The 12,136-nt window shown below is 43.0% G+C and overlaps 1 protein-coding gene across 1 annotated transcript in view; it reads right to left on the bottom strand.

Annotated features, from left to right (window-relative positions):
• Nucleotides 1–1,961: 1,961 nt before the first annotated feature.
• Nucleotides 1,962–12,136, bottom strand: part of ghrhrb (growth hormone releasing hormone receptor b) — a gene marked incomplete at both ends in the record, with an annotated part of 35,580 nt that continues 25,405 nt past the window's right edge. The window contains 10 exons of the mRNA XM_084548976.1: nt 1,962–2,168; nt 3,620–3,661; nt 3,764–3,893; nt 4,004–4,095; nt 6,007–6,076; nt 7,636–7,696; nt 7,776–7,929; nt 9,946–10,078; nt 10,167–10,264; nt 10,672–10,772. Coding sequence (XP_084405102.1) covers nt 1,962–2,168; nt 3,620–3,661; nt 3,764–3,893; nt 4,004–4,095; nt 6,007–6,076; nt 7,636–7,696; nt 7,776–7,929; nt 9,946–10,078; nt 10,167–10,264; nt 10,672–10,772 — 1,088 coding nt within the window. The remainder of the gene's footprint in view (nt 2,169–3,619; nt 3,662–3,763; nt 3,894–4,003; nt 4,096–6,006; nt 6,077–7,635; nt 7,697–7,775; nt 7,930–9,945; nt 10,079–10,166; nt 10,265–10,671; nt 10,773–12,136) is intronic.

Genomic DNA, 12,136 nt, shown 5'->3' with positions numbered 1-12,136 from the left:
AGCATAGCAATTAGTAGCTGGGCTTCAACAAACCTATGCTAACAAACAGAAACGTGTACAGTTAAACTTGCTCCACATTTTACAACATTACAGTCTATTAAAGAAAATATATATATATATGGCAAATGTGCACCAACAAATATTTTATCGACTATTTAAATACATTTTGTTTAATTTTTACAGTAAGAAGGCCATTAAATGCGGTGGTTGCAGAAATAATAATCAGCCGGACGAACTGTAAAGTAAAACACGTGTAAACTCTGCTTCAGGTCTATTTACATTCACACGAGGATAATAATTGGGCAAATAAATAGATTTTACAGTCTCGTGCTCCAGATGTGTGCAATGTGTGCACTGTGCAACATGTTGCATGCAGAGCCACTGGTGGCACCGCGGTTGTGTAACACTGGAATACCGAACGAAGTGGCGGTGAATCAGTAACAGCAAAAATAAAACGTCACAGAGAGACAGTGAAGTCTGAACTGGAAAGAATCTATCGAATAAAGACAGTTAAAAACTATCTGTTAATAATTATTATTTCCAGGCATTAGGTTAAATCTGACAGATTTTATGTTGCTGTAAATTTAAATTGATGCTTTTAGTTATAACTGTTGAATGGTTACAGAGGGGTGACATTTTCTGGAGCGAACAGAGCTGTTGGTCAGTTTACCCAGAATTCATAGCATATTAACTTGATAGTGTGACTGTGTTAACATATTATGACTTCATCTTTTTGTTTAGATCTGAAGTCTGACTAATAGTTGGGTGTAAGTCATCGTCTGCCTCCAACCCCAGAGGTTAGAATATGATCAGGCATAACATTATGACCACCTTCCTAATACTGTGTAGGTCTCCCTTGTGGTGACTCATCAGAGAATGGACATGGGCCTTCTGAGGGTGTCCTGTGGTGTCTGGCAACAGAATGTTGTTAGTGGGGGGGTCTTTGAGAGGAGGGGCCTCTGTGGATCATCCCACAGATACTTGATCAGTTTGGGATCTAGTGAATTTGGAGGCCAGGTCAACACCTTGTGCTGTTCTTCATGTTTTTTTTAGTTGTTCCTAAAGTGTTTTTGTGTGTGTGTCTGTGTCAGGCTGCATCCTGCTGGGGATGGCTGCTGCCATCAAGGAGTGTCATTGCTATGGGGTGGGGGTGCCTGGTCTGGTCTAGGTGGGTGCTACATGTCTAAGTAACATCCACACCAATGAATGGCAGGTCCAGAAGTTTCCCAGCAGAACATTGAACTGTCACAAGACGGTCAATGTTATTTACTTCTCCTGTCAGTGGTCATAATGTTGTGGCTGATCCGTGTATCTAACATAGTTGGGTTGCTGAGGTGTTTTGCAGCATGTCAGATACGTGTCTGCAGCTCTAACTTTGTTTCAGCTGCAACCTGCAGGTATAGACTGCTGTTTAACACATTATCCTTTTCAGATTAAAAAATGTAAATGAGCTCAACATATACACAGTATATGCTCTTGGCTTTATTTATCTTATCTATCTTTTCAGGAATTCTTAAAAGGTGGAAGTCTTGTCAAATTAATCGCACCGCCGCAAGAAATATTTGATTTTTCCTCTAGTGCTCATGAGAATAAAGAAACATCTGTTTTATTCGTCTTGTTGAGCAACTTAGCGGATATGTGATATAAGAGCTTTTTAGAAGGTGAGGAACGATTTGTTGGTGAGGAGGAGGAGGAGGAGGAGGAGGAGGAGGAGGATGGCCCCAAAGCATAGAACAAAAGATAAGAGAAGATATGATCTCTATTTCTGCCAACACTATGATCAATGTTGTTATGAGAGGGGGCAGTTTAATGTGGAAGATGTGGGGTTTTTATGAAATAATGAGTTAAACTTAAAAAGTCTCCCACTCGGTACAGAGTCAAAAGGCAACTCACAACATTCAACAATCAGGCTCCGTGGTTTTTAGTCCCTGCTCAGGACCAGACGCCTGACAGGACGTCCCTCAGATGCTGGACACGTTGCTGGGTGTGAGCGTGTGCGTGAGAGCGTGGGCCTCTGAGCACGGCTGCTCTTTGGGGCTGGATTTGTCCAGGACGGATATCTGGGTGATGGTGCTGCTCTCTGTGAACAGCGTACGCCGTCGTTTGCTGTAGCGCAGGTAGCTCTGGGTCTGCCACTTCCAGATGCGCTTCTTCAGCTCAGCCTGCACCTGAACACACGAGTCAATAACACACATTTATAGCACAGAGAACAAATACATTACAGGCAAGATAGAAACAGATGTTTAACCTGCAAAGTACAGACTGTACCTATCTTAAAATAGTTCTAATCCAGCAATGATTGTAAAAAAGAAAGAGAATAGTATACAAGGCCCTGAATATTTCTGGTACACCCAGACATCTTCTCGCTTATTTAATCTGACAGGTAAGATGGTGCCCGGCCATTAAGACTCTTAAACACAAGTAATGAAATGTTAAAATGAATCCTAAAGTGGACTGGAAGCCAGTATAGGGATGCCAGTCCCGGTGTAATGCGGTCACGTTGTTGCCCTCTGCTGGCCTGCCTCGCTGTGTTCCTGTCTTTGTTTCCTCTCTTCCTCAGGTGTGCTGATTGGAGCTGCTGCTAGTGACTCACCTGCTTCCAATCATCCAATTAAACCCAGAGCTGTATTTAAGGACATCAGAACTCATTGCTTATTCTTCATTTTGCCTCTGTGGTATCTATCTGTGAATCTTTTCTCTGTCTTGTGGGCAAATGTTCCTAATTTCCTGCGTTTCCTCTTTGCTGCAGGTGCAGCCCATGTCCCATACTGCAAAAAACTGCCATCTATTAGTTGTTGTTTTTTTTTTGTCTACACAGATTACAAAGATAACGTGACTGTAAAACACTTTGAGTAACAAAAGGTAGAAAGGCGCTATATAAAAATAAGACCGTTTACGACTAGTTTTGAGATATCTGTGGGTTCTTTGAGATTAGATTAACATGTTCACATAAAGCCAAATTTCTCTCTTCTCTTATTCTATTCTATCATACCCCTCATTTAAAAATGTTGTTTTTCTTATTTTGAGTTTGCTTCAGACTCCTTCACTTCCTTTTGGCTCCTGTTTTTGTAAATGTTTGTGCATTGAACTCTCAATTTTGAGTCTGAGCTCTTTTCCTGAGTTTTTGATAACAGCTTGTCGATCTTTATGAACAGTCTGTGGAATAAACAGCCTGATTTTTGGCTGTCCCAGGACAAAAGATCACCAACGTCAAAGGACTGTGGCATCATCTCTTATATTTCTTCTGATTCTCGTTGGTGTTCTCATTGGACGTCTTCGTAATACACAAAACTTGATGTTGCATTAAGTTTATTAGGTCCATTTTGTGCAGTCAAGCTTGAAAAGGCTGACTTTGGTGTTCTGTTCACGTTCAGCCTAATCAGAGGTCTAATCAAATGGAAGAAGTGAAATCACCTGTCGGTCTGCAGGGCAGGTAAAAAGGTTTCTAAAAGCAGCTTAAGAGCAGCATGGTTTAAAATCAGCCTGGAAACCTCAAGCATCATTTATTTTTACATTAATTGTTTGCAGCAGCTTCCCCATGAGAACAATTCAAATTTGAAACAAATAAAAAAGAAGAAGAACCTGTAGTTAATGGACAAAAGACATACTATTGACTTACCTCACCATTCAGGAAACAGTAGAGCAGGGCCACAACAAATCCCTTCACGCCAAAAGAAATGCATAAAAAAAAATTAAAAAACATGTCACATTTTAAAAGTTAATTTCTTCTTCTTCATATTTGAGCCTGTGTTCCTTGTTGTACCTGGAAGGATCCCAGACCGAGCTCTATGAAGATCCGGGCATCCTCTCCCGTGTTCTCTGGCAGGAATGCAAACACCATGTAGTGCATCCCAAACAGAGGGATGAGCAGCAGAGTGGATTTGGCCAGTCTCCTGCAAAACAGGACAGACGCACAGTGACTACATGTGTGAACACTTGTCCTCGGTTTCTGTGCTTGTTCGTTCATGTGCCACGTTGAGGAGAAGGGTTTATTCCCGCTCACTTGAAGTGGCTGGTGTCGTTGCCACCGACGCCGGGAGACCTCAGCTTCTGGACCAGGATACGGATCATGTTGATGAAGATTATGAAGTTCACCTAGATTGGAGAGAAGACGTTTAAATGCTTTTTTGATTGTAGGTGTAACAACTGGAAAATGACGTGTTCTCTTTGTGGCTCAAATACCACCATTTACCAGAGCTGTAACCTGGCTGGTGGTGCCCAGAAGTACAAGGTGTCAAGATATCAGAGACTAAAACACAACCGCCAATGAATGAACCAAATGGATGGTTGAGAAGTCAGCAAGGTGGATTAGAGGAGCTGGTCCAGGCTACTGTCATTAAGCATGAGCGAGCTGAACCCTTTCAGGTTAAAGATGGACTTAAAACTCTCAAACCTACTGCCAACTGTCTGAAAGACATTTCTTTCAAACAGTGAAACAGGAAGCAGCAATCAGAAAAAAAGCCACTATCTTTATACCGGACACGCTGCATCACAAGTAGCCAAGTACAGGACCACTCGGCAGACCAGCATATTCTCTCTTCCAACTGACCGACTCCCCTGATGGAAGTCTCAAGCTAGTTAACATGTATGACAATCTAAAAACCTTCAACGCTGGCGGTGAGTCCCAAACCCCAAGATAGGGAGTTCAAGTAACTTGGTGTGGTGTTTGTGAGTGATGGTAAAATAGAGCAAGAGATGGACAGACGGTTTGGTTTGGCAGCTGCAGTAATCCAGACGCCGTATCGGACTGTTGTGGTGAAAAGGGAGCTGAGCTGTACGGCAAAGCTTTTGATTTACCAGTAAATCTTCGTTCCAAACATCATCTTTGGTCATGAACTGTGGGTAGTGACCGAAAGAGTGGCATAACGGTTTCAAGTGGCTGAAGTGGGGTTGGGCTCAGCCTTGGACATTGAGGAGCCTGGACATCCAGGGAGAGATAGCTTGAAATAGCTTTGCATCAAAAGGGGCCGGCTGAGGTGGTTCGGATGCGTCCTGGGCGACTTCCTTTGGAGGTATACCTATCACGGCCAGCCGTTAGGAGACCCTATCTATAGATTATATATCCCATCTGGCCTTGGAACACCTCTGGATCCCCCAGGAAGAGCTGGAATGTTTTGCATCTGGACGTCTGGAGTTCCTTACTTAGTCCGTTGCCACCTCAAACCAACCTTGGATAAGCTGCTCACATGTAGCACCATCACACCAGACACAAGGCCATCCAAGGATGTGTGCTCAGCCCCCTGCTCTTCACCCAAGAATACAGCACCGACCTTCTCGTTAAGTTTGACACATCTGTGGTGAATCTCAGCACCAGCAATGATGAGACAAGCTACTAAAGGACTGAGGTGAGCCTACTGGCCACACGGTGCAGCGACAACAATCTCTCTCTTAATGCAGAGAAGACAAAGGAGATTGAGAGCAAACACCCAGCACCCTCCTCTGCTCTGACCATCGATAGTGCTGCTGTTCCTGAGTGTGCACAAATCAGAGGACCTCTGGTAAAGAAAGCCTGAACACCACTGAGAGCGTCCTTACCAGCTGCATCACTGTGCGGCTTGGCAGCTGCAGCACCTCCGATCAGAAGACCCTGCACCACCCCCCCCCTCCTGGACATCTACAACACCTGCCTTGCACGCAAACCACTCAGACACTTGACTTGATATCTTACAAAACCTATTTTTCCTTTGTCAAACATTCAGGTTTTCAGGTTCATTTGGGACTGACTCGCGGTGTTGTATTAGTTCAAAAATAAAATGCATCCTGGGGAAATACAGAAAAGAGGAAAAACATCAAATGAAGTTCAGAACCGAGAGGCTAACGGCGGCTGTGATCGGTCTCAGTGAAACAACGTTATGTCTTTGTGTCGGTCAGGTCTCAGCGTAGGACGTGACTTATTGTTATTGAAAATGTGAGCACAAGACGAGAGTCCGTATCGGCCGCGGCAGTCAAAAATATCTAAGATTGAGGACTTTTATACAGCTCCCACTTTAACGGCTCGGTACTCACCAGTAGTGACACAGTTATTGGGGCTTTTATGATCCACCAGATGAAGGCCACATCTGTGTCATCCCAGCACCTGAGACGTACAGCAGAGGAAACAATAAAATAAACAAGACAATGCCAGGTCTACAGTATCGTAAGATCTCAACACAACAATGAGTTTAAAATACAAGATCTTTAGCAGTAAATGTACGACTATTTAAATATGTTAAATGCATGTTCTTCCACTTATTGTGTTGATGATGTATAAAATATAAAATATATTATTTGCACATGGGGTTAGGGTTTGGACCCATCTTCTCATTCGATGATTTTAATTTATTTTTATTATTTTCTAAGAACATAAAGGAACACAAATGGCACGTTGCCTCCTTCTTGCTTTCATGACAACTTTTCACGCATATGTTTTAAAGCTGATATGAAACAAAATCAACATCAGTTTACTTCATGTGTCTGCTGTCTCTGTCAGATCTGTCCGTGACCCGGCCGTACAGTAAATCCTCACCAGCAGTCCACACCCTCTCCTGCTGTCGGTTCTTAATGGAACATAAACTACATTACCCAGGGGGCACTAACTGTCAAGTAGGGAAGCGCGCCCCCCTTTTTTTTTTTTTGATTTAGAGCATCATTTACAAACAAATCAAATAATAATAATGAAAAATAAAGAGGAGAAATTTATTGCTCCATCTTCCTGTCAGCGGACGACACAACGTCATCGAACAGATTTCTAGTAGCCACATGTGACTAGCTGAGGTGGTCGGCTGCTGTGGTTTGTTACTACAACTGCATGGCTTTTTATGATAGGCTACATGAGCAAAAACAATTAGTAGTAGTTTAAGTAAAAAACCAAACATTGTCCGAATATTTTTTGGGCAGTTTTTGTATCCGGCTGCACTAGACCCTAACCAAGCTCCAAGTCTGCTCCTCTATCCTCAGCCAGCCAGCCAGACCTGCAGCCTGCCTGACCACCAGCACTCATCTCCATTATATACACAATAAAACTTGGGTCTGTTCATCTATCTGCCTCTGACTAATGCTTGTGTGGCCTCTAGAAAATCACTGTAAGAAAATATAGCCTGTCACATGAGTCCCACTGCAAAGACAAATACTTCAGTTTCTTCCAGATTTAACAAACTGTTGACGCAGAGTTACTTTTAAACGGGACCAGGCTAACTCTTCCACCTGTTTCCACTCTTTATGCTAAGCTAAGCTAATCAGCTAATCAATAGTTGTTATCATGCAAAAATAAGGGTTTTCTAATCTCCTCATACAGCACATACCCAAAGCTATTCTTGCAGTAATTTATTTTATCTTTAGTATCTTTTTTCCTTTTAGCAGCTTATTTATTGTGAGAAATATGTCTCCAAATGTGGGTCCATGCTGTCCATATACACAGAACTATGAACTCAAAGGAAAGGTTTTCCTCTTGAGCTTAAAATCATTAACTCTCCAGTGCTTTATTTAACCTTCTTTGGAACAAAAACTACTTTTATCACCTATAAAAGGATGCAAAACTTGCATCCTGGTGCAAATCGGTTGCCAAAAAGACATAAACTTTGTCTTTCACGTATTTTCCAAAGCTTCCTCATTGTTTTTCTCAGATTTCATTCAGCAGCAGCAGCAGCAGCAGCTCACCCCCTGTCATCGTAGAAGTTTCGGGTGAGGATCCAGGCTGTTATGATCGTTGTCGGGAGACCTGGGAGGCACAGACACAGCGCTGGGCGTTAGGAAAGAGTCAAAGAGGAGCTCAAAAAGAAGGAGACGCAGAGACTCACCCCAGCCGATGAGTATGTACCACCAGAAGAATTTCTTCTGGAAGACGAATGTGAGGGCAAGCAGCGTCTGCAGGTACATGCCCTCCACCAGCAGCCAGAAGTAGTTGGCCAAGATGCTGAACTGGAAGAAGGCCACAGCCGATTTACAGGACACCTGTGGGACAGGAAGAGATGATAAAGAAATGCCTGTCAAACCAACTTAAAGCTCCTGGTGTGTGCTATAATTAAAATAACTATCTTTAAGCTTAAGTCCCGCCCTCCTTAGTTACTGTTGCTATGCCTGTCAAACTTTCTGGCATGTTTAGAATAATGGAGGCAGGTTTACCGCTCAGTGATCATCAGCTGGGTCAGAAATCCTTATTTACCGCTTTATCTGAGCGTGGCTTTAAAGTTTACAGATTTATTCATGAATATGTTCCGCTCATTTTTTTATTTGACTTATTTAAGGGTACACAGGTTTGCTGATATTTGTCTTATTTATGTTTCCTTGTCATTAACATCTATCTGTCATAGAAGGACTAATGCCCAATCCATTTATTAGTATTTTGAACTATGACATTGTAGATGTGCTCTTCCACAGTCCAACTGTTCAGCATCTTCAGTATTCACAATAAGGAGTAAGTAATAAATTGTAAACGACAGCTGTGAGTAGAAATTTGTCATTAGCAGCTACCGAGCTCATTCTAACTCCATCAGCTGATTCACGGGATGAATGATATGATGCTAGGGTCATAGAAGATGCTAAAGAAATTTTTCCAAATGTTCCAGGTCATTTCTGCAAAATACGTATCATACAGACTCGTCTAAGTTATTGGAGCCAGCTCAGGCTCTCCCCCCACCCTCCATGTATCAGAGATGCAACATTTCAAAAGATGATCTCTTCCTCATGCTCTGGAGTTGTCCTAAGATTTTTGGAGATGCTGTACTGATTTAACTCAAAAAGTCAAAAAACCCTATTTTGTGGATACTGGGGAGATATGAAACGTGTTCACAAAGAAATGCAAATAACCAACTGGGAATCTGAAGAACACACCATGTGATAATGAAACAACAGAAATCAAGAATCAAGAATTCTTTATTGTCATTATGTGAGAATTATTTTGGGGGGTAGCTCCTGGCTTAAAGGGGGGAGGGTTGAGTGTGTATGCAGGGGAGGGGGCTGTCTCTCAGTCTGTTGGTTGTGGTTCTGATGTTTCTGTACCTTTTCCGTGAAGGGAGAGGTACAAGCAGTCCATGGCCCGTAGTGGGTGGGTGGTTGGGCCTCTTTCAGACCCAGTTCACATGGACTGAGTTCAAATCTAGGAGAGGACCCCCCACAATCCCCTGTGACGTTCTTATCACCTGAGCTAGGTCCCTCCTGTCTGGTGCCGTGCAACTACCATTCCACACTGTCTCGCCGAGACAGAGGACTGTGAGTAGTCGTCAGGAGAGTCCAGCCCTCTTCAGCTTCCTGAGGAAGAAGAGCCTCTGTTGGGCCTTCTTCACCAGGTGTGCAGGGTTCACAGACCAGGTCAGGTCATATGTGATGTGGATGCCCAGGAACTTGATGTCACTGACACACTCGACCTCCTCCCCTTGAGGAGAGGAGCGTTCTCTGTCTTCCTGGACCTCCTGTAGTCCACAGTGACCTCCTTGTTCTTGCTGGTGTTCAGAACAAGTTTGTTGTCTGAGCACCACTCTGTCAGGTGTTGGATCTCCTGTCTGTAATTCTTCTCCTCCTCATCCATTTGTCATCGGTCTCCCATCCCTTCCTCCTCCGTTTGTCCTCTCATCTCCTCCGTTGACTCAGATCCCTTGTCTCCTCCTCGTTCCCGCTCTAAATGAGTCACGGTGAAGCGCTGACTCTCGTCCCTCATCGCCACGTGAGAAGGACACTTACCATCACTCCAGGAAGCCTAATCAGCAAAAACGCTGGAGGGGAAACACTCGTCATCGGTGCTCTCACTGGCTCACAGATAAACCATCGCCAGCCTTTCAATCCTCCTTTCTCTCCAAGAAAATAAGCTCCTCTGAGTTCATGTCAGGGAAACTAGATCCCAGTAATCTTCTCTGATTCTCAAAGACTGTTTAAAGTAAGACACCGAGTCCTGCGGCTGGTTTTGTAAAGGATGTGAGTACTTCACTGGGAAATATCCCTCCTGCTGATGGAGCTCAAGTGTTGCACACTCACCGTAGACATGAAGCAGTGGTCCAGGTTTTCATCGGAGAAAAGGACTCCGTCTTTGATGAAGACGGCACTCGCTCTCAGGATGAAGGAGAAGAACAGGTTGATGTGGATGTAGTTCCTGGTGCAGTGAAACTTCCTGCAGAGTTTGGACAAATGTTCAGTCACAGCTTCATTCATATTCTATCGACGCTCAGTCGGTTTAAAGGGGAAACTTTCCAAGTCACCTGAAGACGGTGAAGACGAAAATGGCCGAGATAAGAGCGATGAGGGAGGTAGCATAGCCAGCAGTGTACACCTGTTTGACGTTGGAGAAATATGTCGTCTGAAAAAGAAAAAAAGACAAAAGAGAAACCAAATAAATCAAAGTTAGCATGCAGCGTCTCACTCATAACGATCAGCCGTCAAATTCAGTCCTCACAGGTATTGAAAAATATGTATATGAGCACCTGAAATCTGTTTATTAGCAGTTAGCTACTACCTTCTGGATGAAGTTCACTGGGTGGAAAAACAGAAATAAACAGGGATGAAATTGATGAATTTATTAGTTGTGTGAGAAAAATAAAATTATTCTTTTCACTTCTGACAATTTAAAGTAAAAGAAAAGTCCCAAATTCTGTGGCAGCGACACCTCACATGGAAAGAACCAGAAACAGTTGACTACTACTGGTTGTAGCTTGAAGATCTTTAAAAAAAAAAAACCTTATCTATTAGTGATTAACTGATAAAAACCTCTTGCTCTGACTTTTCATCCTCTGCAAACTCGCAGGCATCCTCGTAGGACGGGTAGAGATCAGACCAGCCGTCTTCAGTGCAGTTCCTGTAGATGTAACCTAGAAGACACATGAGGTTCTCAGTGACTCAGACAGAAGAGCTGGAAAAACAAGTAGCCTAGAACTGCAGTTCTCAAAGTACATAATGTTCAATTCTCTTTTTTTTTTGTGCTTTTTTTTTTAATGGGTAGATGAGCCCAGGCTAACTGCACACTTTCAAAGAAATCCATCCATTACTTGTCATCAGCCTATCCTTAGAGGGGTTGCAACGAGAGGCAGGGTACAACCTGAACAGGTCACCAGCCCCTCACAAAGGCACAACAACCATTCACACTCACATCTCCAATTTAAACGTCAGTCAATTTAGAATCACCCTGGGAACCATGACTTTAGAACATGTGAAGAAGCTGGACGTCCCGCAGAAAACCTTGCAGACGCGTGAAAAACATGCACAGAAGGGTTCAGATCCCAGCTCCTTCTTGCTTGCTTTCCGCTGCACTACCTCAAACCAATCCAATAAATATCAAATTAATGAAATATAATTTGCACTGCTGAGAAAGTATTGAGTTTCCTGTTTTATTTTCTTAAGTTCTTGGTTTCCTGTTTAGTGTTACTCTCTGTGTTTTTCCCATTTGATTGTTTCAGTGGTTTCTCCTTGTGGCTCCACCCTCATTAGTCTCACCTGTGTCTCATCACTCCTCTGCCCACCTGTGTGTATATATAGTCCTGCTTTTGTCTTTGTTCTTTGCGTTGTACTTGTCACCCTGCCGTTTTCATGTCTCCTAATGGTTTTGTCTCTTCATATTTAGATTACCTGTCATCTCTGCAGGGCCTTTTTTGTTTTTTTTCTCATTTTCATTAAATGCGTTTTGTGCCAACTCCTGCCTCAGCCCCCTCTGTCCTGCACTCGGGTCCTACCCCGTTACCCACAAACCTTGACAGAGGTTGCCACTGTTTCAAAAGGCTCCACACACCCTGGACATGAAGGCAGACGCTATCGGTCCGTCAAGACTCACACGTCCAGATTTAGAAACAGTTTCTTCCCTCAGGCCAATACTGCACTAAACTTTCAATAATCTTCTGAATTAATGCATATTATCATTTTATTACTTTTGTTGCACTTTACTGCTGCTGGTTGCAGGACTGAATTGCACTATGGATTTAATTTTTATGTTGTTTGTGCATGTGAGTGTCATTATTATATATATGGCAACATGAGGAGCAGCATCTCCAGTTTCGTTGTATTGATTGTATGACAATAAAGATTCTATTCTATTTATTATATTCTATAATAACTGTATCAGATAGATCAAGATATGACAAAGTTATATGTAGATGGAGCTGCAAGAGATCCAAACACAGTCTGAGATGCTTGAACTTGAGCCGAACAAAAGAACCAACAAACTCATGTGAAGAGGTACGGG

This window comes from Chelon labrosus (genome assembly GCF_963514085.1).
Source record: "Chelon labrosus genome assembly, chromosome: 7".
Taxonomy (NCBI): Eukaryota; Metazoa; Chordata; class Actinopteri; order Mugiliformes; family Mugilidae; genus Chelon; species Chelon labrosus.
Note: the sequence above shows the minus strand (reverse complement) of the source record. Positions and strands in the feature narration are given on the sequence as shown.